This window comes from Pseudopodoces humilis, chromosome 13, assembly GCF_049639895.1.
Source record: "Pseudopodoces humilis isolate 2021_Gansu_Grassland_sample_001 chromosome 13, ASM4963989v1, whole genome shotgun sequence".
NCBI lineage: Eukaryota > Metazoa > Chordata > Aves > Passeriformes > Paridae > Pseudopodoces > Pseudopodoces humilis.
Genome location: NC_142212.1, coordinates 3080854 through 3108565, shown reverse-complemented (window position 1 = coordinate 3108565; position 27712 = coordinate 3080854). Strand labels below are relative to the sequence as shown.

General features: G+C 39.1%; 1 protein-coding gene across 4 annotated transcripts in view; it reads right to left on the bottom strand.

The window, feature by feature from the left end:
* ATG7 (autophagy related 7) overlaps window positions 1–27712 on the bottom strand; it is an 80589-nt gene that overhangs the window by 32913 nt on the left and 19964 nt on the right. For 3 of the 4 annotated variants that reach the window (XM_088061756.1, XM_088061758.1, XM_088061759.1), the window contains exons 18-19: window positions 18469–18591; window positions 12583–13355 (exon numbers count right to left, since the gene is read on the bottom strand). In XM_088061756.1, coding sequence (XP_087917882.1) covers window positions 13095–13355; window positions 18469–18591 — 384 coding nt within the window. In that variant the 3' untranslated portion in view covers window positions 12583–13094. Of the gene's footprint in view, window positions 1–12582; window positions 13356–18468; window positions 18592–27712 lie in introns of those variants that run through there. The other variant, XM_014260448.2, reaches the window with a different exon arrangement.

Here is a 27712-nt window from a genome sequence, read left to right as displayed (position 1 = left end):
GAAAACTCTTTTCAGCCAAACAGATGCTTGTAAAATCAAAAATGAAATTATTCCATTTAGCAGCTTCATCTCACCAAATGTGCACAAATTCAGCTCCCAGGAAAGTTTTCCAGGTGTAGATTTACTAGAAGGTATCTCAAAGATGGAATTTTAGGAGACACAAGTTCATGAAAAAAACATTACAAAGCTGCTACATAACTTCAATGTTATAAAGAAATATTTTTTAATACTTACTAAATTATCATGTATCTACTTTAGGCTATCCATAAAATACTGCTAAAATCAGATTAAATTACACCATCAGCTATGCCACATTTGTCCATAACAGTTCAACTGTGCAGCTGGGACTTCCCAGCAGCCAAAAATATAAAAGTAAGTAGCACAAACACCCATGAAAAACTCCCTTTTAAAATAATTTTAAAGCTAGCCATTTTCTCACAATTTTTCAAAACTTTACAGGTGAAAAAACCAGTGAGATTGAGCTCCCTGATAAAAAAAACCCCACAAGGACAGAAACAAAACTCGGGAAGGATTCGAGGATCCCCGATTGCTCCTTTTCTGCAAGAAATTCACATTTCTTCCTAACCTCAAAGAGAAATCAAAGATCCGAGGAGATTTCTGACAAATCAAACTGCCTATTTATCTTAAACAACAGATTTTGGTTGAAACCCAGTTATTATGGAAAAGAAATCACACTTCCACAACATAGCACAAAACACTGGTGGGTTAGAGCCCTTCCGTGCCTTATTAGCAGGAATTGTTGCCTTTCAAGTCTGTTTTCTCCTCACCCTCAGCAGCTCTCAGGAGATGCTAGCAGGTATAAACATGCTTTCTTTTAATTACAGAACTGGATTACTGCTGTAACTGATTCCCAGCTCCAGCAAATTATAATCAAGTGCCCATTGTGCATAACAATCATTTAATGGCTGACAAACCATAATAAAGCAAGCTTTAATGAAGAAAGCTGGAAAGCTGCCCGAATTTTATGGCAGCACACTCCAAAAGAAAGAGTTACAATCTGTATTTAAGATTAAGAGAGCCTTTTAATCCAGATGGCCAGAATTAAAACGAGGCAGTGCAGGGAAATTTTGATCAAAAGCTAGTGCAACATGAAAGTCCCAAAATTCCCCCAGTAAACCACGGCTAATTATTTCAAACAGAGGCTGCATGTTCGTTTTGTATTGGGAAGAACTCTGAGGGAAACACAACGTGAATATGTTCCTTTCCCTGTGATAATTCACTTCACCCATTAGCTCTCCTATCATAAAAGAAAGCAGCAAGAAATCTCTCTGCAGGCAGAACTGTTTGGACAGTTAAATAATAAATTTTTCAAGGAATTTGCAAAGTAAGTGACCAATTATTTCAGATTAGTGCATGTGCAGCTTTAAGATACAGCTGAGTAAAACTGAAGCTGCTGCAACTGAAATTTGAAAAGGTCCTTAGTTTCAGTATTGCATTAATTAATAAATGACACCCAAGTTTCACCCAAGTTTGCTCTCCTCTGCTGTAACTCCCCTGGAAGACCTGAAACACTGCTCAGAATGTGTTCCTTTCCCTGTGGGAATCCACTCACCCATTAGCTTTCCTATCATAAAAGAAAGCAGCAAGAAATCTCTCTGCAGGCAGAACCGTTTGGACAGTTAAATAATAAAATTTTCAAGGAATTTACAAAATAAATGACCAATTACTTCAGATTTGCAGCTTTAAGATACAGCTGACTAAAACTGAATCCCTCTAATTGTTCTTAAAAAGTACACAAATACCAATTTTTAGCAGAGCAATAAAGCAGTGAGAGGCTCTGCCTTTCAGTGATTCTCTTTCTGCTGCTGGGGGTTTTGTAGAAATCCCAGCGTGGAGATGTACACAAAGACATCGACTGCTCAGTTCCTCTACAATAAAAATATTGGTCTTTTGCAAAGAGTTTCTGTGTTGATGAAATAAAACCTCTGTAAAATTCATCAATTAAACAGAAATCATAGAGTCCTGCCAAGTCTGAACTTGCACAAACCCAGCTTCATTTCACCTTCTAAAAACACCCAAGAAGAGCCCATTTGGGACAGCTCCTTCCTCTCGCTCTCATCTTTACATCCATTTCTTTCATCTCTTGGCTGAGGCCAAGCCGGTGCTGAACTGTGACATAAATCACTTTGGCACAGTTAGAAATACTGATTCTGACAGAAAAATAAGGAATTCTTTTGAGAGTGGGCAAATCCCAGGTAATAATGCTGCTCCATAGCATCCTGCTCCCTCCCAGCAGGAAAACAGGAGCGATCTGGTTTCTGACACAGAGACTTTCTGCTCTTCCAGAGCTGGAAGGAGATCATGGCATCTTTGATTTGTATTTTCTTCTGTTTCATGATTTTCTGACAGCAACAACCTTTGAAAGTCTGCCAGGCTCCCTCGAATGAGGAAGGGCTGACAAAATCTGATCACTGATGTCACTGCTGTCCATATTTATGTTTTATGTTACTTATGTGCACACACAGAAGGAACTTTAGATCTCTCTGCTCCCAAACACACACCAAGGGCTGCTGCAAGCACAAAAGCTGCCAGTTAATCTGGTTTTTTTCTGTAAAAAGGGGCAACATTTCTACCTCATGGATTAAAGGAGTTGAGGGAAAACTTACTGAGAGTGTGACACACACAGAGGTTTGACAAAAAGGATATCAAGACCCAAATATCTGAAACCTCAGGCTCATCCTGGCTGCACAACATCTTTCGTTTTCTAAATGTTACCATTTTCCCCCTGAACTCTCTCAGGGTGAACAAAATATTATTGAATGACTCAAAATCAGAAAAAAATACCGCAGTGAGCGTGAGCTGAATCACAAGCTGTGCTGCTGGTGGTAGCAGCATCTCCTGGATTATTTGAGGATTATTTTACTGCAGATTGAGCAGTAAAAAGCAAATCCTGTCCAAAAGCAAGAGTGATGGAACTGCTGTTCCCTCTGGGACAAGGAGCAATCCAGGATTGTTCAGTCCCCCTTATCCCAATTTTTCAAATGAGCCTCTTGTGCAATGTCAGGGTTTGTGCTGCTGTGGACAGAACAGGGCACTGCATTCTTGTGCCAGGAAAATCAGAATTGTCACTCACAAGGGTTTACACACAGGAAAAGCCAAATCCAGTGGAGCTGTGATTATTCTCAACCATTCAGCACAAACCCTGAAAGGAGGAAAAATCGAACGGAAGAAAAATCACACGTGAAATTTATTAATGAGAGACACAGGAAGAAAATCTAATTGAGGAAAAGAGATCAAAATTGCCAAAAGAAGATGCAAAAAGAAGCTGAGAACGGCTGGCCTGAAATATTCCAGCTCCTCTTCCAGAAGGGACTCATGGAAATGAGTGTAATATCAGAGTCAGGCCTGGGTCTGCATTTGGGAATTGGCTCCTGCTCCAAAGCTCTGCTCTCTGCTGTACAAGGCAATTCTTAGGATAACTAAGTTAAAAATTACAACATACCATACTGAAATAAACACTGGAGAACAAATAATTATAAAACAGCCATTAAAATGCACCCCCCCCCCCCCCAATCAACACAATTGTTTATTTGTGGAATGCCTGCAATTGTTTTTTTAAGGGAGTCATAAAAATTCCTCGCTCGCCAGGAGTCCATTCATGAGGGCAATGAATTTCCAGAAAATCCAATTTTTTATACAGCTCAAGAGAAATATATTTGGATATAAACTTTAAAAAAAATAGTGCTTTTAAACTAATAACTTTATTCCTTAGAATGAACAAAGACTTGCCTGCAATGTAAACAATGAAAATAAAATTAAAAAAAGGAAGACCACAAGTCTTGTAACCTAAACACAATAGCCATTGTCTGGACTTCCCTATTTCCATGAAGAACATCTGATTTTCATTTTGGATTAGAACATTCTGCTAAAATTACTAATATACTGGGATAAAACTTAATTTAAAATTTCCAGATGAACAACTTCAGCTACGATCTGATGGCTGCTCCCTAAGTGAGAATTCCCATTTTAACTGCGGAAAAACGATTAAAATCCAGCACTGAATCCTTGTTGCAATAAGTTTTGATGATCTCAGAGAGAACAGTAGAAAAACCCACCACATAAAACTCAGATCCACTGGCAGCTTTTGTCACTGCCCGGCCAGGGAAAGCTTGGCTCATGGCCTGATATGTTTGTAATTCCAGGAACTTCCAGTGTTTTTCTGTGAAGAGATATTCAATTGCCAGGGATAAAAATTCAACTTTACATGTGCTGGAGTTGATGGTGAGAACAAGGATGACAAACTTCTGATTTTTCACTTGGCTCTTCTGCTCAATAAAAAGCGATGGGGAGACCTGAGTTGGACAAAAAACGGGAATAGAAGGGGCTCCTTCTTTTTGTTTGTGTGAGGGGGGTGAAAACAAATCTGGGAATTGTTGGTGATGTCAGCATGCTCTGGTTTGCAGCAAAAACACACAAAAGCCAAGAGCTTCGGTACAAAAGCTGCAGCAGAAGAGTTTCAGCCCAGCTTTTCCATGTGCTCCACTCTTTCCATGGAACTGGGGTGAAAGAACAGCAAAAACTCCAGTGAAAAGTCCAGAAATGTCTGTGCAAAAATAGGGGCAGAAAGAGACGCTCTCACTCTTGTCTGAATGAGGGCACACAATCTGATTCTGACCATGGAAATAGAATACTGGTTTAAAAAAAAGGTATCTGAGGCCATCAGGATCCTGTGGACAGCCTTAAGTTTCCAAGAAATTCCATTAGTTTCAGGCATGAGGAAGATAGAGGAAAAACAAGATTAAAAAAAAAAAAGCTTTTTTTCTTTTTTATAGATATAAATGTTAGGGTTTAAAGTGTAACTTTTGATGTTTAATTGTCAAATGTGGAGGTACCAGGCCTTGGCAAGAGCTGTGGGTTAGAATAATTCCCCAGGCACACAGGGCCGAGGGAGGCTGCTGACAAGGGGCAATGGGATGAAGGAGTATTTCCCCCCAAAAAATGCCTGGTAAATTACATAAATTACACCTGATACTCAACAGGCAGGAAAAACAGGTACTGACAATTTCTTATTGCTCAACTGGGATGCAAATATTGGAAGGTGCATGTTTGTACAAGAAGAATGGAAAATCAACCAGAATATTAAATTGACTTTATAGGGAGAACAGAATAAATGCTGGGCTCACTAAAGGAACAAATAGAATAAAACACAGGGCCTGATCCTAACCTCTAGTCCAGTTTTTGTACAGAACAAATATAAATATTTAAATGCAAACGAAACAAACCAAAAAGTATAAAAACGAAGTATAAATCAGTTAACAGCACTGCAGTATTACTGATGTAATTCATTAGTCCAGTAGCTGTTTAAAATGGAAGTGTTTGCAAGCATAAATTGAATAAATGCTGGATTACTCAACCAGATTATTGTGAAAGAACAGAAAGACTGAAGAAAAATTATGTTTTGGTTTTTTTTAACAGGACAAGGCTCACGAAAAGTGCAAGAAAGGGCCAGTAATGAACAGCATTTTTTATAACATTTTGATCCAAAACCAAGTCCATTATTGCAAAGTAAATTAAAAAAAATTGAAACTATTGAAAATTGAAATAGTGAACATTGAATTATTAGTTATAATTTTAATTATTAGTTATTGAATATTGAAAATATTGAAAAGTAAATGTCTAGAAGCATTCCTGTATCAGCTTACAACTACCACTAGAACAAAAGAATACAAAAATAACAGGAAGCTGCAAGTGTTGAGTCTGAGAGTTTACCATGAAATAACCTGAGGTAAATCTGCAAATCCAGAAGATGAAAAGATGAATGTTTTTATTTAATATTTTATTTAATATTTTATTTCATATCCAACATCCAGAGGATGCAAAGGAGATGTTCAAAGCCAATGCAAACAGAGAAATTATGGAGCACAGAGGACACGAGAGCAGAAATGTTGGGATGCTGGGAAATCCAAAGGAAGCAAGAGATGGGACTGAAGTGAGTGAATGAGACAGGAGAAATTCATCACTAAACTCACAGCAATGATACATCTTGGAGAACTAAAGCAAAACTGAGAAAATGTTAAAAATAACAGCACTGGAGGAAGGTTTAAACCAAACTCTATTGGATGGGGCTGGAGCACTTTATAGTAAACTGGAAGAGCACAATGGGAGGATGGAAGGTTTTGAATGCTTAACAGAAAACATTTGTGGCCCATGAATGAAATAGTTCCAGCTCCCAGCAACAATGACAAAACTGTCCCAGCAAAAGGGAAACCAGGAAAGTCTTTAAGAGCAAAAATAATACCAGTGGTTTGCACAGCAATAACATCTGTGACTTATGTCAATATAGGCACAATAAAGAATGAGAGCTGTCTTCATTCAGCTTTAAAAATACCTTTGGGTGGGATACAGAGAGAAAAATGAGCTGAGGGGCTTGCAAGAGTGGAGAAATCTCAGCTGCTGGGTTTTGTGGACTAACAGGTTTTTCATAATTGCCATTAATTTATAATCTGGGCAAGAGGTTGTTCCCATTCTTCCCTTCTGCCCTCCAACTCTTTGACATCCAGAAGAAACGGATTTTTGCATTTGAAGATTTTGATTCTGTGATGCCCCTCATAGCATGGAATGGGAAGCCCTGAATTAAAATATTCCACTTGGACAATGCAAGGCAACACTTCAGAGCAGGACACCCTTTCCACACAGTTGGCTCTGCAGGCTCTGATTTTACCTCCATGTGGTGAGAAACACGCTCCAGCACCAGCCTGGTGTCTAAGCTTGGTGCGCAAGCTGTGCTCCTGCAGGATCAGGAATGATGCTCTGTGCTTCCCCACCTGTTTCCTTGGAACAGGAATGCCCTGGTGAGCCTCACATGGATCACACCACGCAGTGTGTGGGGCTCCTGAAAAACCCTCCCTTTGGTTTTTCACTTGGCTCCTCTTTCTGTGAACCCCATAACCCCAACCTGCTCCCAGAGTTCACCCAGCTCCTGCAAATCCTCTGCAATGTGTCCAGCTTGTCCCCCCACCGCACTGTGAGCTGCACCTGGATTCCTTTGTGCCTTCTGCCTGCTGTGCCTACCCTGGGAGTCACTCCACAGCCCCAAGAGAGAGATTTCAAAAGGTACAAAACACAACAGGTATGAAAAATGACAGGTTTTACTCTGCAGGGAAATGATTTATTGATGCCGAGAGCTTAACTTAGTAATCAGACACTATCCAAGAGAACAGAAAACCCCACTCGGCCATGGGACAGTTGGATGAGGAAGCTATTCCAGCTTTTGATGTAGTTTTGTCCCAAATTCAGAGTTAAAAAGACTGGGGAAGAAGTTATCCAATGCACTGAAATCCAGTGTCACACTGGATTTCACCCAGGGCTGTACCTCAAAGGCAGAAGGCACTTAGTCATATTTCTCCACAACTAAATTCCTGAGTCACATTGCAGAGGGGAGAGTCAAAGGGAGCTCAAGAACAATTTCTGCCATCACATATTTTCTCATTACAGTATTGCTTGTAAGGAATTAATGTTGTAAGACCTATTTCAAAGCTTAAAAACCTTTCATCATTGATTATGGCTCATTTCTCATTCAGACTCACATTAATTCCCACAGCACTAATTCTGCATTGTGGAATCAAGAGCAAACGATGACTGCTGAGCTAATTTTAAGAAAGCAATAAATAATTTGCAATTAATCATCTGTTAAAGCAATAATCCTTTTGAAACATCTCTGCAGTACTACAGACTTCACAGAAAGGAATAGAATGCAGCTGTCTAGAGAGTGTTTCTGGATGTCACAGCACTCTCTGAGCTGGGTTAGGGAAGCAGTGTCAAAATGCTGCCAGTTTTATCCAGCTGAGAATGAAATGATCCAATGGATGTGAGATGCACTGAACTCCTAACTCACCCAGAGAAGAGACCTTGCAGCAGCCCAGCACACCACAGAGCTGTTTCACATCTGCATTTCCCCTCTAATTACACTACCCGTGACTGAATTCTGCAGGATAAAAAGGCCAATTTCAGTTCTTTGTTTCTACAGCCACGATTCCCCATCTCCTCTGGCCTTGCTCAGACCTCCATGACCATTGCTGTCACTCATCCTGCTCCCAGAATGTTTTATCCCAGAGATCCAGCCCAGCCCCAGCAGCTCAGCCCATTTCCTCCCCCACAAGCTCAAGAATTCCAAGTCATTTCAGAAATATGATCTTGATCACATCAACTCTGCTGCACCTCACTGCACTCATTAAGACTCATTTCTCCCTGCAAAAGCTGGATTTATTCCTTTCTGTACATTATCCAGCGATCTGGAGACCTAAAGAATGCTCCCACAAAATTCATCGGTGGCTCGGTGTCAGTTCAAAGCTGTCAAACCTGCTGATTCATTTCAGCAGCATTTACTGTGCTTCATTAAGTCTAGATCTCAGTGTTTTCAACAAAATAATGAAGTTATATATAACTCAAAGCAGCAGCACCAATAAATCCTTCAAGCCTTTGGCAACTCCTTTAATCCAAAGTAATCGTGTTTCCTTGTATAACAAGTCTTGTGATGTCTCTAATAGTATCTCACTATAGTAACAACAGCCTTCATGTTATAGCTCTCTGCATGCCTCCAGTATTAATCAGATCCCAGATTTAAATATGAAATTAGAGAACCCTTGATACTCTTCCTGAAACAGATATGCTAATCAGAGCCCCCCCTTCCTCCCAAATTTAAAAAATAGTGCAATAAAGATCAGACCTGTAGAGCTGTTGATGCTGGAGTCAAAGATCTCAGCTTGCTGGTTATTGCTGTGCTCTATGACCTCATCCCTTCACATTAAAATACCAATTCTAAACAGCCAGTCTATTCTATAGGCAGTTCTATCTGCCACAAGCTCTTTTTCTTTGCTTTTAAACAGAAGAATTAAAAAAAAAAAATAAAAAAGAAAAATGTCACTAGAAGGAAGGATTGCAGACTTCATGCTAGAACTGGGAACGTCATTGGCCTTCAAATGCAAAGCACACAATGATCAAAACATTTATTCTTCAATTGAGAGATTTCTTAATGAAAGCAACATTTTTCTATTTCACAAATGAGCTGAAATCCTAGTAATTTTCCAAATACAGTGACTTTTTTCTAGTATTGTCCTGAAAACTCCTGCAGCATCCTCCAGCAGCTGTTACTTAATGGGACGTTACTGCTCACCAACCTTACTGGAATTTAACCTCACTTAGCAGAAAACCTTGTGACCTCCATGCCTCAACTTAACTAAAATGATGTTTAACAGCATTACTTCCTCTTCCCAAATCTCCCATAACCATCTCTAATTTCCACCATAGAAAAAGAAAAGTCACAGTCAGCTCCTTGAACTTTATCAACATGCTTGGCTATAATCAAGATTTGACTTTGCTGAGCAATCCAAACATAATCTGCAGGCATAAATATACAAATTAAACAATATTAAACTGCATATTAAATGCATTCAACAGTTTGATCCCAATACTAAAATACAGATTAAATCCAGAAAGCAGAAGTATCAAATGCAAAGAAGTTTCTTTGAGAGGCTGAAAATAAAATCTTGTTTTGCATTTGCATCGTCTTTGCCCATTACCCTTTGCAGATCTAGTAAGAATTAAAATCCAGCTTCAGTTTCATGTCTGTCCCTGAAAAGAAGCCCAAGGTATCAGAATTTATTAGATATGATTTGCCTGTGGAGGAGGAGACTAAATGAGTTTTAGTGCTGGAGCTACTCTTGCAGAAAGGTGAGCACAGCAATCCCAGGTACGGCACCAGCAGTGTCTTCACGGGCACCATGTGTGGCAAAGGCAGACCCAGAGATTAGCACACATAAATCACTCACCAGCGGAGAAAAAAAATACTCTCCTCAATTGCCAGCTAAGACAACTAACACAAAATGCATGTTTTCACAAGGGCTATTCAAAGAAATAGCGTTAGTGGGGAGAATGAGTCACGGGCCAGCAAGCTTCACACGCTGCAGCCACTCGGAGTGAGAAGACAAAGGGAATTAGGACTTAGATGATTTTTTTTTTAAATAACCAAGAAGCATTAGCAAAACCAGCTGCTGCATTGTAATATTTCTAAATAGCTTTGTTATGCCTTCACATTCTCTTCCAGTAGGAGTTTTCTCTGACTTGCATTGGGTTTGCTGTTGTTGGCACGCTGTCTCAGTAGACATTAGACAAATAAACTTTTCAACAACATAAAGACTTTTAAAACTGTATCTCTTAACCCCTATCCCCTTGAGAGGCTGAAAAGTGGTTGCTTAATTCTTTACAGGTTTACTTGTGCCTCCCTTCTCCATTTCTGTGACTGACTTTCTTTAGCTCCCAAAAAATAAATAAGTCTCTAAGCAGTTAGCTCCACCTAAATCACAGTTTGTATCTATTTCCTATGCATGGATTTTTTGTATTTGTTGATTAACCTATTGGATTTCACACTTGACTTGCAGGGGATTAAATTCCTTGCCTGGTGGCCTTGAGTCAGTGCTTTACAATTACAGGAGTTTATTTTGTACATAACAAGTACTTCAAGAAGAACCCTCATTTTCAGATGACTAAGTACTGATGTACTTGCACATGTAGAGTTTTTCTCCAAATTTATTTCCATACTCTCACAGATTTGAGATCATTCCAACTAGACCAGTTTTATTCTGTTTACTTTTGTGTTTTAACTGGAATAGAGTCAAATCACCTCTTGTCTCAGAGATTCCTGTGCCATTAAATGGCCATTTTGCAGTATTTTACACTTCAATAATCAGACAACACCTGCACACACGCCTTCCTGCACAGAGATGGCAGCAGAACTGCTACACAGACTTCAAACCAGCTCTGGGAGCTGATCCTAATCACATTCTAGCCATGAATTTCCTTCCCACAAGGGCTTGCAGCTCAGCCTAACTTTTAAAAATTCTGTTGTTAGATTTCCAGATCTAGCATTTTCTATTTACCAAAAGCACTCCTATTTATCCAGTAAAACTGCATTATTTTAAGGTTGCTGTGTAACAATTAAATGACTAAAAATCATCATCACAAATTTTCCTGTATATGGAAATAACAACAAACTCAGTAACTGACAAGCAGCTTTTGCTTTGTGAAATATCACATGTAGGAAAAGCTTTGGTGTCCCAGACTCCACACTACAAAATGCAATAACTCATCACTAATTTGAAGCACATTATTTAATACCTAAAGTGGGGTTTTTAAAGGATGAGAGACCAAGAAAATAGAAACTCATCCTAAAACTTTTTTTTTTTTAAACATTATGCTCTCCAAACTCAAAAGTGAGACACTTTTCTCTTGGCTAATTCTTTATTACATGTATAACAATGCAGACTTTTAAAATGTCTCTTCATGAGGTCAGGCACAACTTTAATTTACAATTTACAAGATTTAACTTTCCAACTAATTTGACCCTAAATCAACTAAGAGAAGTCACTGCTAAGGCAAAATTACCAGCAAAGAGATGAGAACCGATCCTTATCTTCTCAGGCTCATCTTGGAATCAAAGCTGGGTTTTAACTAGAGAATTGGTCGTTAATTTTCATCCCTCCTAAGATATCAGGTGGTTTCTCCAGGACTCCAGCCAATTCCATAGAAACAGCTATGTTGCATGGCAGATTTCAGCTGGAAGCCAAGTTTTAATGTGCTCCAAAAAAGTGTTGGAGAAAGGAAACTTCAGGAGAACCTAAACTACAGCAAGGGAAAGGAAACACCAGCACTTTGCATTAAAGTGCAAACACCAGGAAAATATTCAAATAGAAATATTTCAAATGGAAAGAGAGCTCAGGCTAGTAAGAGCTGGTAAGTATTAATTTTAAAGGCTCTCAAATCTGCCTGTTTTATAAATTAGTGTCAACCAGAACTCAGTAGCAACATGGATGCAAATCTTTAAACACTCACATTGGTAAAATTCAGTTCCAATTCAATTCAAAAATTCAATTGTTCACAAAGGAAGAAGCTCTGAGACATGGTGAAAATTTAAGCTGAGAAGTTGTTTGCTATCAGTTTTCCATCTGAGATTTCCACACAGGAGCACGTCTTAAAATTGATGTCCTGCTCTTAAAATTTGTGGTGCTTAATTTCCTCTGTGAATTAGCAACTGCTGGCATTAAAGAGAGGCTGTTGCTAAACCCACAGGATTTCCCAGCAGCTCTTCATGTTTCAATCAACTATAATTATTCAATCATTTATAACCATTTCCTAGTTTCACCTATATTTATGGGAAAAATCGGTGCCAAAGTTGAAAAGAAGCACTGCTGCTTGTGCAGAAAGGTTTTGTGGTGTGAATCAGATGGTGGCCACCACAAAGCACCCATGCTCCTGGGGGATGTGAGAATTGCCTGCAAGGGTTAATCCTGACAGAAACACCCTCAGAGAAGTTCAGGAGATGCTTCCAGAGGAAATTTGGATCCTCAGGAGGAGGCAAACACGGTTAACAATGAAAATATTCTGGTGGACAGCATTTCATGGGCTCCAAGATGATCAGAGCACATTGATCCCTAATGAAGTAACTTAATTAACACCTGAGGGGTGCTGAGGCAGCCCTGCCCCAAGACATTCCCAGCACCTCTGGCTAAGCCTACAACAATTGGTGTTTATTGAAATAATCTGGCACTGACTTGGCCAGCAGCAAACTTTTCTCTCTTTTTTTAAAATGCTTTTATTTGAATGATCTGCAGGGCTCATATACTCTTGGACTGAGATGTACATTGTAGAATTTATGGTCTTAATTAGAATTTAAAAAGTTCATCAGCGTGTTTGTCTGTTTTGTGTAATTTCTTATTCTCCACACGAGAATAACAGAATGCATCTTGAACACTCTATTCATGCTTCTTTGTGAGAAAGTATATTGGAATGGAAGAGATTTAATCCCTGAATTATATTACTTCTTCACTGGAAATTCCTTCTTCAAAGGAAGAAGAGTCAACAGAGTTTGAAACTTTTTCTAGAAGAGAGTTGCTTCCCCAAAATAAAGATTTTACAGCTTCAGTCTAGCAGTTCCCTTCAAAATTTTGGGGTGCTGTGTTCACCATCAGCTAAAATTACTCTCAAATCTTCAATAAAGTACAATTTAACATCATTTACTACTGTGGCACAAATCAAAACATTACCTCATCAGCTCAAGCACTCCTTGTTTAGGTGATGATCTAACGAGGGCAATTACAATGAGTCACAAAGAATAACAATTGCACTGGAGGTGGAGTTCTTAATAAAAGAGGAAAGCCCTGAAAGCCCAGAGCTTCCTTGGGAGAGGATGGCTGATATTGATCACCTCCACTGATCAATTCTGTCCAGAAAGAAGAACACCAGCCAGGAATTATTGTCTGCAGAAGCTTCATGAGGAACACGGAGTGCACATCAGTGCTGCTGCAGGTTTTGTCCAGGTTTTTCTTGCAAAGCCTCTTCCCCTTCCATAAAAAGTGATGAGATAATAAATTTATTCCTATCAGCACTTTCCATTTTATAGTTACAGGAGATGGACTGTGAAATTTTACAGAGAGATTTAAACTCTATCCATGTTTTGACACTAAGACAGCAATTCAGTTAAAAAAGTAGATAAACCCACCCAAATGCCATTATTGCATTTCTTTCAGTGGGGCTTTTTTTCCCCATATATTTGACATTTCAGACAAAAATGATAACTGGATACCAACCAACTGTCCTTCCCTCCAAAAAAAAGAAATGTCTGCACAAGCCCCTCCCTGCCCTGCAGGGACAAACACACATTTATTCAGATTTATCAGGAAACAGGAGTATTTGTGCACATCACTCGCTGAGGTAAGTCCCAGGCAGATCATTTGAATATAATTAATGATAATAATTGAAATTATCAGTGAAGGTATCAGGGGAAAAGCATGGAGCTCATGTTTTGGTAGTACAGGTATTTTTAAACCCTTCCAAAAGCAGCAGAAGGCATCAGCAGGAAAAAATAAAAAATAAAAATTACCATTATTCAAAGAGCTGGGAAACACTGCTTGATGAATGAAGAAAAATGATGACACTAATTGACATCATGAGAAAACTCAAAAAGAAAAAAACAACCCACCTCCTGAAAGAAAACAAATTAATCTCTTAATCTCTTAAGAAAGAAATTCCAGGGCAGGCCTGAATCTGTCAAAATGAATTTTTCCAGAAATGCACCAGATTAAAAACGTGAAGGAAAACAAAAAAGCTCACAGCCACAGAGAAGTCTCAAACATTAATTCTGGGCTACCCATCAGAAATGATTTCTTTAGGAAGTTTTCATAACACCAAGCAAAATTAAATTCTGAATAATACTTGGCTAACAGAGAAAACTTGTCAAGTTGCAGAATTTGCTGTTACAATATTGTTGTAGCTGGGTTTTGATGTTTTGCTTGGGTTTTTTTTTTTTTTTGGCTATTCATATGTTATTGTTTCAGCATCAAATAATCTGCATAATAAGATGCAGAATCAGGAACAAGCAGGATATTTTTAATAGCAAAGCACACTGGAAATTCTGAGTTTTCTTCCAAATTTGGACAAGCACAAAGTTCCTTTGGAATACCAGCTGCTTATTCTACAGCTAAGCCTTGTTCCTCAAGAAATGACTGAAAAATGACCAGGCACAAACCTCAAATAAGTGCAGAAACGATAAAATGGGGTTATCTGTATTTCACTAACATGATTTTTTAATTTTTTTTTATTTTTTCCATTAATATGGATTGTTTGGGATAAGTCAACCAGCACAGAAAAGGGATTTTGGCAATACCAAAGAGGCCTCATTCACTGACTACAAGAACTTGTCACAGAAGCTAGAGGCACCACACTTTCCTTGAGACAGAAACTTGAAATACAACATTACTGAAATAAAGTAACACTGACATCATGACCTGAATTCACATTCAAAAATAGGAACTCTGCTCCAGATTTGATTTTTTCTCCCCCCAAAGCTCTTTAGGACCCTCTTAGATTGCAACATCTACCCCATTCTTGTTTTTTAATCAGAAAACCAAGTGAAAATTTTATTTGTGGTGTGTGTTTTATAGTCTTCTTTCATCCTGGTGAAAGCAGGAAGTGCAGTAAAGCATCCAAGTAATTAAGGAATTGAAGTCCAAAGAAAATAAAAGGATATTTACACTTGTGCCTTATTACAGAGAGAAATGAGAATTACAGAGAGAAATTAGTTTAGCCTAGCAGCAAATCTGTAATTTAGGATGAGAAAACTTGAGACTGATTTAGAAATTTTAGAGGAAAAGCATCTTTCTACCCCAACACCCTTTACAGGGTGAATCTGGAGCACGAGGGGAGCAAACCAGTTGGGTTTGGGGGATGCACTGCTCTGAACAGTCCTGGGCAGCCCTGACCTGGAAATTATTCACTTTTCTGTCTCCAATTCCACACCTCTGATTAACAACCCAAGGCTGTGTCTATTTTAAGCCCAGCCATTAAACAAGGGTGAAGCTGAAGAGCTGAGGTTTGCAGGAAAGACCCCGAGGGATGTGGAAAACAGCAATTCCAAACTCCCATCAGCTCGGGCAGCTCCCCAGATGAGCTGGATCCAGTGGAAACAGGCTCTGGAGTGCTGACATGGGATTTTCCCACAGCTCCCATCGGCCCTCCCAGCCTGTGTCATCACAGGCTGCACACAAAGCTCCAACTGGGGAAAAAAAACACCCCAAAATGTTCCAGAGACCCTAAATTAAAGCCAGATGCAGAAGGAGCAGATGCCTGGAATGTACTGTCAGTTCAAGACAGGATAGGAAAGCTTGCTGGTGTTATTATTTATTAATTGTCATGCTAAGGAAATCATGGGGAATATTTATGATTTCCTGATGCAGCTCATGTTGAAGGAATAGGTGTTCTATTGACTAAAAACCCTGCAATTGTATCAACTTTCCACTGAATCTGTATTAAAATATTATGGTTAACAGCACAGCCCTGAAATAGGAATTAAACATAGGAATTAAACATTAAAATAGGAATTAGTGCAAGGCAAAAAAGGTTTTCACTAAGTGAAAAGTCTCCCCACATCTTACTGTAAATTATGTTCCTTAAATTTGGGCAAACACACTCGGTGTTAATAATGTGAGGGGAGTTCTCATGGAAATTCAGGCTACCCAAAAAATGTGTTTAACAGTCACTCCTGCAGAACATGCACAACTTCTCCAGATTCTCTTTTAGGCAAACTCAAAACTTAAGAAAACTTTCTCATTAAAGGACTTTTACACACACATCATGAAAGCAGCTAAGCATTTAGGTGAATGAAAAATAAAAAATATATTAAGAAAAACTGAAACATAAGAGCAGCACAACAGTTTCTCTGACCCAACAAAACATTCTTGGCAAAATCTTCAGTGAAATGCTCTGAACGAATTCACGTTTTACCAGTGAACCTTTTAAAAATAAGCACAAGATGGAGTAATTCTCCTATCAGATGCAGGTTTATTAGCGAAATATCAGGGATTTATATATGGAATTACAACCCAGTGATGATGTTATCGGGTAAATATAAGGTTGGACGACATCTAACTTCACAAGTCTATTTTTTTTTTATAGTTCTGGGCTAGCACTGGACAGATTTCATCAGACAGGAGGAAGGGAAAATCTGCAGTTACAAGAAGCAATTTTTATGGTCTCCAAATGCACCAATAATCCACAAAACCTCTCTGAAGAGTCAGAGTGGTAAAAAGCAGGTATTTCATTTTCTCATCAGAAAAATGAACTATTCCCATCCCAAACCAGGCCATACCCACCTGATGAAAGCTCTCAGTGCTTTTGCTGCAGTCTTTGGAGTGTAACGAGAAGATCTCAAATCAAAGGAGCAGCAGCCTTAGCAAATCTAATGGCTCCATTTTATGGAACACATTCTGCCAGGAGCAGCTGCAGAGCAGCCAGAAACCCGAAAAATCATTCTGCAGAGCTCACACTCCCCAGCTGCAGCGTGAGAAAAAGGAGCTCGAAATACAAGAGAAAATGAGCTCGAGATAGGAGAGTAATTCTGCAGAAAAGATATTGAAAGCACTCTCTTGTGCACCTAAAGAATTGCCCCAGATGATGGAACTGAGAGACTTGTGGAGGAGCACAAAACAACTTTATTTTTCAGAGCCAACCGTGGCAAAGATGCAACGAAGAACTGGTTTTTAATCCAAAGCAATCCAGAGTCCTCCAGAATCTACAAATAATCTGCCTGTCAGCCCTTGCCATTCATAAACACAGATTCATCAAGACTATTAAACTGGTTAACAGCTAAAAGAGATGAATTTTCCCAAAAATGCAGCAATCCCACAGGGAAGAATCAAGCAAGCTCCCTGGTTTTATGGCAGTTAAGGTAATTTGAAAGCATTAGCTCTGCAAATATTTTGTATGTCAGATTTTCCACCTCTGAGCAGTGATTTCACTGCATAAACCTCACTAAAGCACCCCAGGATTTTTTGAAAGGACGCAAATTCTGGGTTTGAAGCAAAACTTTGAACTTCAGTAACTTGCAGTGAACTCACAGCAGACTCTACACTTTGTAGAGAGCATCTAAAACCACTAAACTATACTAAAACTATCTAAAACATTAACAAGCAACCACTCTGAAGCTGCAAAAGGGATTTATGGATTAATACCTGCAAAATAATACATTACTGATTTTAACTGTTTTTACATTTTACATTAGCAGCCTAGACCACTGAAACTCAGGCCTGGCAATCAGACTTTAATTATTCTTGCTGTTAATGAGTGGCACGTGATAATGGGTGATGGTTTTCCCTTCTTGGATCCCTCTCATATATATATTTAAGTTTTTTCTAGGTATGACCATGCTGATTTCAGAATGCATTAGGTATTTTAAAGTTCATGTTTCCAGCATCTGCTACAATTAGTTTTCAAAGATTAAAACATGAAACAGAGCTAAGTCATCATTATCCACCCAAAACTTAATAAACAGAAACACTGTGGAGCCTCTTCCAGCTGAAAAAACAGCTCCAGCACTTACACAGGCACTGAATTATCACTGCTTCAGACCCACCCCTGGGACACAGCTGTGCCAAAATTAAATGATGATGTAGAAGGGTAGAGATATCAGCTATGCCAAAATTAAATGATGATGTAAAAGGGCAGAGATTTTGGCAGAGGGAGGAAGGAATATGAATCATTGTTAAATACAATATTAGGAGATACCTGTTTTGTTTTTTATGGAACACAGTATCACAACTCAACATTGAGTTATCACCAGTGCTGCTGTCCATGAGATCAAACACACCCCAATTTCTGCCCAAATTCCATGTTTTGGCACTGGGCAAATAAACAGCATTGTTTCCCCCACGTTATAATCCATCCAGCAGCATAATTACATTTTAATTGACCAAAAATTGCCTTTGATTTCCTTAACACCACATAACAAAAATCACCCGTTGCCTTTAAAAGCAACACTTGAAAAACTCAGATACAGAAAGTTACAATTAATTTAAGAGACTGTCCAAATCATTGTGTCAATCCTTCTATAAATCAAATACTGCTGCTTGATTCTCTCATTTGGTCACATGAATAATTAACATCCAAATTTTATTTGCTTACCTCAGCAGCCTGTGTCTCCTGGTGCAATAAAGTCAGACCTGTCAAGTCTTCCAAGAAGGAATGTGAAGAATTAAAAACTTTAGCTAGGAAATTAAACCCTTCTCGTTCATACTGGTCAAGGACCTGCCAAATAAACAAACAGAAAAGTATTTCAAATATAATACCCATAATCTGATTCATCCTCATGTTTTATTGGGTGTTTTTTTTTTTTTTTTTTGCTATTTTAGTTTTTATTTTAGAGAAGTCGTGGATTATATAGAGGAAGTTTAACAGTTGAATTATTAGGAAAGAGGTATTTTTAACATTTAGGGGAAATTGAATATTTTTTAAAAGGGATAGAATAGATTTAAAGGAGAAGAAGGAAAGGAAAGGTTGAAAAATTTTATTTTTTGGGGTTTTTTTTGACAAATTTGGTGTAATTATTAGTAAACTTTTAAAATGTGGTATTGGGATTGGGAAGTAGGGTTGGATGAAGAAATGATAAGTTAAATATACTTGGTAGAAATTTTAGTATTTTTATGATTTTTTTATAAATTATTATTATTGAGTTTAGTATAATAATTATTTTGTGTTTTTTATTGTAAAAGAGGTAAAAGAAAGGTATTAAAATTTTTAAAAAGTTTAAGGATTAGAACTATATGAAGGTTTTTATTTTGAGAGAGATTAGGTATTTGAATAATATGGTTATTGATTGTTTTATTTTAATATAGACTAAGTAGAACTAAAATACATAAATAAAATAGTAGCAGAATTTTTCTGAACACTCAGAAAATGACTGGCTACTCAAACAGGTAAAACTGACAGAGAACAGAAGCATCATTTTCCCCAACTCAATTTCTACAGTGAGGAAAGCTGGAAGCGAGAGGGAAGAGAAGTGGGGTTTAAGATTTCCTGCTTTAAATTAATTTTTAAGCTTCTAACAAGACAGATGATAGGGCAAGAAGGAAAACTTGGCTGCAAAGCCATGAAAGGAGCATTTGAGTGCCACAAAACACAGTGAAAGCCTGTTCCAGTGTATCAGGTCAGGGAAAGAACCATGCTGGGACAGCCTGAAAAAATTCCCCCAGCAGTTATCCAAGCCCAACATCCTCCCAGCCTCCAGGGATTCGTGGTTCTGAGGCTGCTGTATCTTTCTCTGCTTTTCTGCTTTAATTTTCCAGGTTTTTCTTTTATTTGGACAATCTTAGAGGCTCCTACAAGAACTGTGAGGTTTTAGTTACGTTCCTCTCGAGCCCTGAGCACGAAGAACTCGATTTCAGCTTTAGGGAAAGATTTGCCAGGCTGATTCAACCCAGTGAGATGCAGATTGAGGGAAGAGAAGATAAATATCAGACATGAACACAATTCTACACCTTTTGGGACAGCAGGCAGCCAGAAAATGGAAGGAACTTCTTCCTGAGGAAGCCCAGTATCCATTATTTCCTTATTTTTGTTCCAAGTTGTGGTCATTTCATAGCCTGCTCTCCCAGATGGAGCAGCATTCCAAAGAGCTCTGCCTCCAGAACTTCAAGGAGCAGAGCAGGGTTTATGCAGGGATCTCAAAGCCACACAGATTTAATGAGAAAGGAGCAGAAAGTGTGCCAGGGAAGGACCACCAGGATCACCCTGGATCCAGAAGAGGCAGGATTTCCACAAGAACAGAAATACTCCTATCAGAATTCACCAAATCACAACTTACTCTCAACAATCTTACCCCTTGCTAGTTTAACAATTCCTAATGGTCCCAAACACCCATTTCATTGATAAAACTGTGGGAACTTGCCCAGCCCAACAACATTCTTCAGCAAAACACATCCTGTGAGCTTTTACACTGAGTCCTACAGGAATTCAAGCTCATTAAAAACCATATTTATATTCAGCTGACAGGATTCTAAGTTTACTGCTAAAAACAGACTCAGATCCTCACTCAGCTCTTCATGCAAAACTATCTAATGCAGAATTAGGTTTCAAAAAACACAACTATGAAAAGGAAGACAGATGTAGGTGATTATCAAACATTTGGCACCTCCTTGACCACACTTATACTTCTAAAATAAACAAAATCAGCACTTCGTGTTCTCTTCTTGAATCTACAGAAATTCTTCTTCATACTTGAAGGATTTATTTTGCCACAGGGGTTTGGTGTGTGTGTGTGTGCACAATGACTGATAAACATAACCACAAATTAAAGAAGAAAAAGTGATTAAAAAAAATAAATATTGAGAGCAGTTCTTTGTATTTTTCTTGGTTTTTTTTTTTATTCCTGAGATAAATGAAGTAATGTGAACATTCACAGTGCAATACAGAGAGAGGAACAACTCCAGCATTTTATTTGAGATGTGTCCTCTCAATACTACCCACTAAATATGGTGGGATTGCACTCTGGGTGTGCACATTTAATAACAATTCTGGGTTACAGAATTCCACTGAAACAACCCAAGTGCAGCAGTCTCCTGCACCTGGCTCTTTGTGGAGCCCTGCACAGACACAATTCCAAACCCTGGAGTGTGTTCACAGCCCTGCCTGTGGGAATTCCTGACCCTGGCAGGGTTAGCCAAGGTTTTTGGGGGAACCACAACCCGGATTTTTGGTGCTGCAGGCCAGATCAGAGTTCACAGCCCACTGAACCCATCCCCAGCCTGCACACAACAAACATCAGCCTTATTTTAAATTATTACAGCACCTCAGAGAAATGCAGGGACAAGAAGAGTGAGATATTTTGGTCTCTTCCCAGGGGCAGAACTTATTAGAAGATGTAAACCCCCTTGGGCTATGCAGATATTACAAGCAGAGCAGGGAATTGAGTGCAACCTTTCTATACACAGCTCGTCCATCAAGCAGCCCTGAAACCTGGCTGGGTTTGTTATTCAGCAACCTGTGCTTTGATCCTCGCTCCCAAAAGCTGGGATTTGAGCCTGGAGTGAGAATTTCCAGGTGCTGCTCCCTCAGTCAGTGCAGAACCCCGAGTGCTGAGCAGGAGGTGCCCTGAATTATCTCAGGGATGGGCAGAGCTTGTCCAGTCCCTGCCAGGAACTCCTGAGCTCACCCAGAGCCTTTCCTTAAACCCACGTGTCCTTTGTGCTGCCATCAGCGTGGGCAGTGCCAGAGAGACTCCCATTAAGTGCTTCCTAAAGTATTAATATTAATAAAATATTAATAAGGTCACAGATCCAGGAGTTGAAGGTACATTATTTTTAGATTTTTTTTTGTACTGGTCCACATTAATATGACCCCATCTATTGCTATGGGAAGATTTAAACATTTATTTTCCCCATGTGTGGCAGAGACCTTCCATGGTGCCACAATGGCAAATTCAGGTTTAGGTAACAAATCTGGCCATACTCTTAAAAACCTAAAGCACAACAACAAAAAACATTTTGTTTTTTCCTTCTAGCAGCAACCACAGAAGCCTGAAAAGCTGTATTAAAAAAGTGTACTTGCTGATTATAACAACTTCCTTTTTACAACCAGGACAGCCTGCTGAATGGAAGTATTTGTTAATTAGTTTTAAATCCAGAATTCCAGTCACATGAGCCAACAAATGTCATCCCAGAGAGCCAAAATTCACCTGCAGCACCACATCTGCTGCCTGAGCAGGTACCACTAAAGAAGATACCCACTATACTGAAATCCTTTTAATACAGGCAGTGACTGGGAGAACATTTTGTCACCCTCAGGGATTTCATTTCCCAGTTGAGATGAATAAAACTTTCCAGTGCCACAAAAGGGAGGAACTCCATGAAGCTGCCCACATCTAACCTTTCCTACCCAAAGTCAGCAGCAGCTTTTCTCTGATAAATGGAGCAGGGCACAGATTTGTTCAGTAGCCACTGGCCAGACCTCAGAAAGGAAAAAGAATGAGGCAAAATAATCTCAGATTCCTATGCCAGGAGACCACACAGGGAATAATCACACAGGAATAAAACCAGGCTGGACAACAAATAGACATGAAATAATTCTAAAAAATGTTTCCAGATTTAATAAGTGATGCAATTTGTTGTTGCATGGAAAGGACGTTTTCTCCTATTTAATCACATCCAGCAGAGCCCAAAGCCCCAAGGCTGGCACGAATTTGCTTTTGCACTTCTGAACAATTCCCCACCATCCTCAGTCCCACTCTGATCCTCCCGAGGAACAGCTTTACAGGAGCAAAATACATGAGAGATGCTACAATTTATTTGATTCTTGATCTCAAACCAGTTACTGTCTGACCACAAATGTACAAAACCCCACCTGAGCTTTTTCAGGGAATAAAGCCAGTCCTTTATTATGGTTATTTATTAACCATGTGTCCCTATGCAGCAATTCATTTGCCAGGCAGAACAAAACAACTATAAAAGCACAACAAAAAGAACCAGAAATACGTAATTCTTGCATCCAGCCTGGCAAGCTGGAGCAGGAAGGATTTATTGATGAACTCTTATCTTTTCCTCACCTGCAGGTCACTTTCCAGAGCTTAGGAGAGCTGGAAAACACCAATTCCTTCTGGATTTCATGGCTGCTACAAACACTGCCAGGAGAATCCACCCTCTCCTGACATGCAGATCTCTCAGGCTGATGCCACAACCTTGATTTCAGTCTCCATTTCACAGAGCCAGAGCTGAACTTTTTTTTACACTGTGGCATTTTAATAGAACAAATCAAGCTGTGGATGCACATCATCACAACAGGACCAAATCCACAGATTGTCAAAGTTTTCTCAGTAAATGATACCCAGTAACCCATTTCATGAGCAATCTTTTTATCCTGGCCTGTTTACTGAAGTTAAAAAAACCCCAAATCTCATGGCAGAAGGCAAAAAATACAGGCTTGGAGTAAAAGGACTTGCTCTGAAATGAGAAACAGATGTGCAGCCTTGGTGTTATATTCTTTTTAACAGCATTTTGCACAAAGTTGTCTCAATTGCTGGGTACAAAGACATTCAGAAAGAGAATCTGGCTCCAGGATTGCTTTATAGCAGAAAAGTTATTATCTGCTCAAGCAAAAACACAAAAAACAAGCTCCTAACCCAAAGAAACTGGCTACTGATGCAAAATTGGCTCTTGTTTTATTTCTGTCACATCAATTTCAAACTTTTTCATCAGTATTTACATTTGGTTTGGCTTTTTTTGTTTCCCTTTTCAAAGTAGTTTGCATCTGCGGAGATTGAACCAGCGCTGTTTACTCTCCAGGAAAAATAAAATAAGGAATGAATGCAACCAGCTGGATTATTTACACTAAATAAGATTTCTGGTAACTTACCCCCAAAACACTGGGTTTAAACACTTCCCTCCCTCAAAGGGGGAAGATACTTCACTAAACATTTCAGGGTCACAAAAAAATCCCAAAATTCAAGGTTCTGTTCAGAAATTGGACAGGCCTGGGTGCATTTTTACATGCTGCTAACTCCCTGCTTATCACAGGCCATGTGGCAAGGAAAGAAAATTACTGTTCACCTGCTGAAAAGACACATTTGGAAAACAAGACAGATATGAAAAAGTCTTTCCAGCTCCACTCTTCAGAATTCAATGTATCTGCTGTTAAAACAGAAATTTAATGGAAGTCTTATGCTGTGAAGAACACTCCTGAATGAGAAGATAATAAGCTGAGCCATTAATATTCAAAATTTTACCACACAACCCATAATTCTGGTTTCCTTAAAAAAAAATCCTCATTCCCAGACTCTTGCCTTTTCACAAAGTTCTCAATTTTTATTGCCATCTAAAAAAGGTGTCAAGAAAAGTCTAATAAGGTGATGCTGTAAACACAGCTCTGAAAAAGAAGTCAATAAAATTGTACTTTTGTGACGATCATGGAATGATTTTTCAGGGCCTCAGCTCATTTGTTTGCAACAAGAAAGTCTGACAATATTAGATGAAAAAAGATAATACTCCAAAAATTACCTACAATAAAATTACCTCAAACTTGTGCACTCACACGTGATTGAGCTGGAAGAGTGAAGTTGTGTGAAAAGCTGTGCTCCAGGTGTGCACTGAACAAGGCCATGCTGGAAATACTGGAAATTTAGAAACCACAAGGCAAAAATGGCATAATTTTGGGCTCGTGGCCAAATCATGAAATCACCCTCTGCATATACACAATTCTTTCCTTCCCATAATCAGTATTAAAAAATGAAAGCTAATCAGTATAAAACCTTAACTAATCCAAGTACAATGTGCTGAAAAATCATTTAAGGAAGAGACTGTTGTTTTAATTTAGAGTAGGAAATGAGTGATACAAATCAGCTTTTCCTGTTGCTATTTCCTACCCTGATTTTGAATTGCAGCGGGCAGAAAATGGAGAATTAACTCACTGAACAATCAGCTCTGAAAGGTCTCAACAGGATTTTTTTTTAGCTTGGGATTTTTCAGCTCCTTTTGAATAATGAAAAGGAGGAAAGTAGAGCTCTAAGAGATTTAAGAAATGTCATTTTAAGCACGGCCTCATCAACATTTAGTTCTTGGGAGATGCATGCACTATTTTCTGGAATAATTTTGATGTTCTTCATCAAGTAACCATTTTCTGACATCTGACAGATAAAACTGCAGGATTTTGATTTTAGCTGCTCTTTCCTTTCTTAAACATTTCTCCCAACTTATTTTCAGTGTAACAGCATCCCCAGGTCCCAGACAGCCAGCCTGAGGAAGTTTCATTGCACAGCACACAAGCTGCAAGCATTCCCTGCCTGACAACAGGAGTACAGAGATATGAAAGGAAAGAAAGAGTCAAGAGGAAAATCAACATCTCCATTTCAGAGACTGAGAGGCACAGAAGGGGTTTCTGGTAGTCAGCACCATCAGATTGTGTGTCCTGACCTCCCTGAACACGTGGGCACAATCCTTCAGTCCCCTCCCTCTGACTCCACGTTTTCCACAGGATGGATATTTACAACTTGGATATTTACAACTTCATTTATCCCCGCTCTGCTTCCTGTCCAGCATTTCTGCTGCTGAGCTCATCAGCAGTTCCGGCACGCTTGGCTCCAGCTCCTTCTGGCATCACTCACCCTGTGCTGTCCAGGGAGGCAGAAAAGCCTGATCCTCCCCAGGAGCAGCCCTGAGTGTCTGCAGAGAACCCCTAAAGCTGGGACAGATGCAAGGGCACTCGCCAGCACCTAAAGGAATGATTGCTCTCCCGGCCAAGCAGCTGCCTGATGTGAAAGATGCTTTGCTGCCCACACCAAATTTGGATTTTACAAAGGCAGAAGTGGCCTGGCTCTGCAGGGGTGTTTGGAGCCAGCCTGCAGCCAGCAAGCAGCGGGTACTGCCCAGGAAAAGTCATTTATTGCATGCAGCCCTCCCCTGGCAGCAGCACTTCCTTCACTGTCACACTGAGCCCCCAGAGCTGGCACTGCCTCGGGCAGGAGCTGCAGCTGCTCAGCCACACCTCCAAAATCCACATTTTGTGCACTGTTCCAGAGCAGAGGGTTTTATCAGCTGGATGTGCTGCAATACCTGTGTAAAACAACGCTTTCTTCAAAACCACATTCACCGGATTTCATCGATCTCTGCTGATTTACCATCTCTTAAAAGTAAATTCCCTCCGCTCTTCCCATTCCAAACCAACAATTCTTAAGAACAGATATATCAGCACTGTAAAAATGTGGGAAAGTTGAGAAAAGAAGTCAAACTTAGCTTAAACTTTCAAAAATATTTTCAAACAAAGACAGCTTTCCAATAAAGCAAGGCTGATGATTATTATTATTATGATTATGATGATTATTAATTCTTTTTTTAAGAAAAAGGGCATCAGGGTAGACAGACGCCTATCAAAGACTGCAAAGAGAATGCAGGAAAACCTCTGAAAAACAAGTACAATGATTAAAATATAAAAGAGAATTAAAATGAGAAACTACTTAAATAATTAAAAATATTGTATCTCCATAACACGCAGTGAATCCTTGGAATAACTGAACAATAAAGTTGGGAACAGAAAGCACTGGGCTGCAGAAATCTTATGAAAGGAAAAAAAGAACAACTACAAATTGCTCATATCCAGCAAAACAAACTGATCTTTTGAGTTCCAGGTGGAATCCTACAGAATGAGGGCTGGAACTGGTGATGGGATGAACACCATCATCAGCAGCAGCACACATACTGAATATTCCTGAATTTTAATCCAGTTCAGTGTTCTCCAGGTTTGTTTTTGCAGTTCTTGTAGGCAGATATTTCAAGCCAAAGTATTTTAGCTCAGTTTTGTTTTAACTGACAGAAAAGTGATGATGTAACAGCTTCACAGACAGATGACAAGACAGCACAGATTGTATCTAATGTAAATAATTAAGAATTATATTCTAGGCACAGGTAGATATTGAAGATGTCAGTACTAGAAAACTGCAGTGATGCTTTTTCCTCATTGACAGTCCTTTACTTTGTCCTAAGTGTTGTTAGAATTTATTTGAATTAGAAGAAGAAATACTGGAGAAAAAAACCCCAACAAAAAACCCTTTAAGACCCATAAAATTCCATTAAAATGCAACAGAAATACAGCCTATCAGAAATGATTCCATTGTCTTATACAATGGCAGGTTTTTTCTTTCCCTTAAACCCTACTATTTTGAAATTTAAATGCAACAATGGGAAAATTAATTTTTACTTATTTCTAAGAAATGTCCTACATTTAACTCAGTATACTAAAAATATGCCTGGGTGTGTTAATGATGCATTCTTCAAGTCTCAGTGAAATCCATCCAATATTAATACAGAGGCTGCACTGTACAGAGACTTGTCAAATGTTCACATTTGTAAATTCAGAAAGTAAGGTGGAAGTTTTAAATGGACTCCATTTCATTGACCTCACAGCCCAGCTACAGAAGCAACTCTTTTAAAACATTCTCTTAAATTTTCGGTCATTCCTGTGAGGACAAACATTCCTCCCCATTTCCTTCATCATTTCTGCAAGCTCTGCAAGAGATTTTTGGGTTTTTTTTAAGCACAGGAAAGACCAAGGCTTTTTCCCCTCGTGACTTTTGCATCCAGACAATACTTGAACTGAGAAATGTATAATATAAAGAAAGATCTAAAGGAGTTTCAGTGACAGATCATCCATTGCTACTGAGAGAAAGCAAATAGGAGTGTCTTAATGCAGTCAGGGAAAATCTGAAGGGCCTGGACTCAAAACCAAAATTATCTCAACTGAAAAACACCAGTGAGTGACTGAATTGTGCAGGTTGCTGTCATAAGCGATCAGAACAATTCCAAATAAAAATGCAGGCACAGCAGTTAGCAGAGGAGAACAATGAGAGCATTGTTGAGGCTCCACGATGATAGATTTCAAAACTGAAACA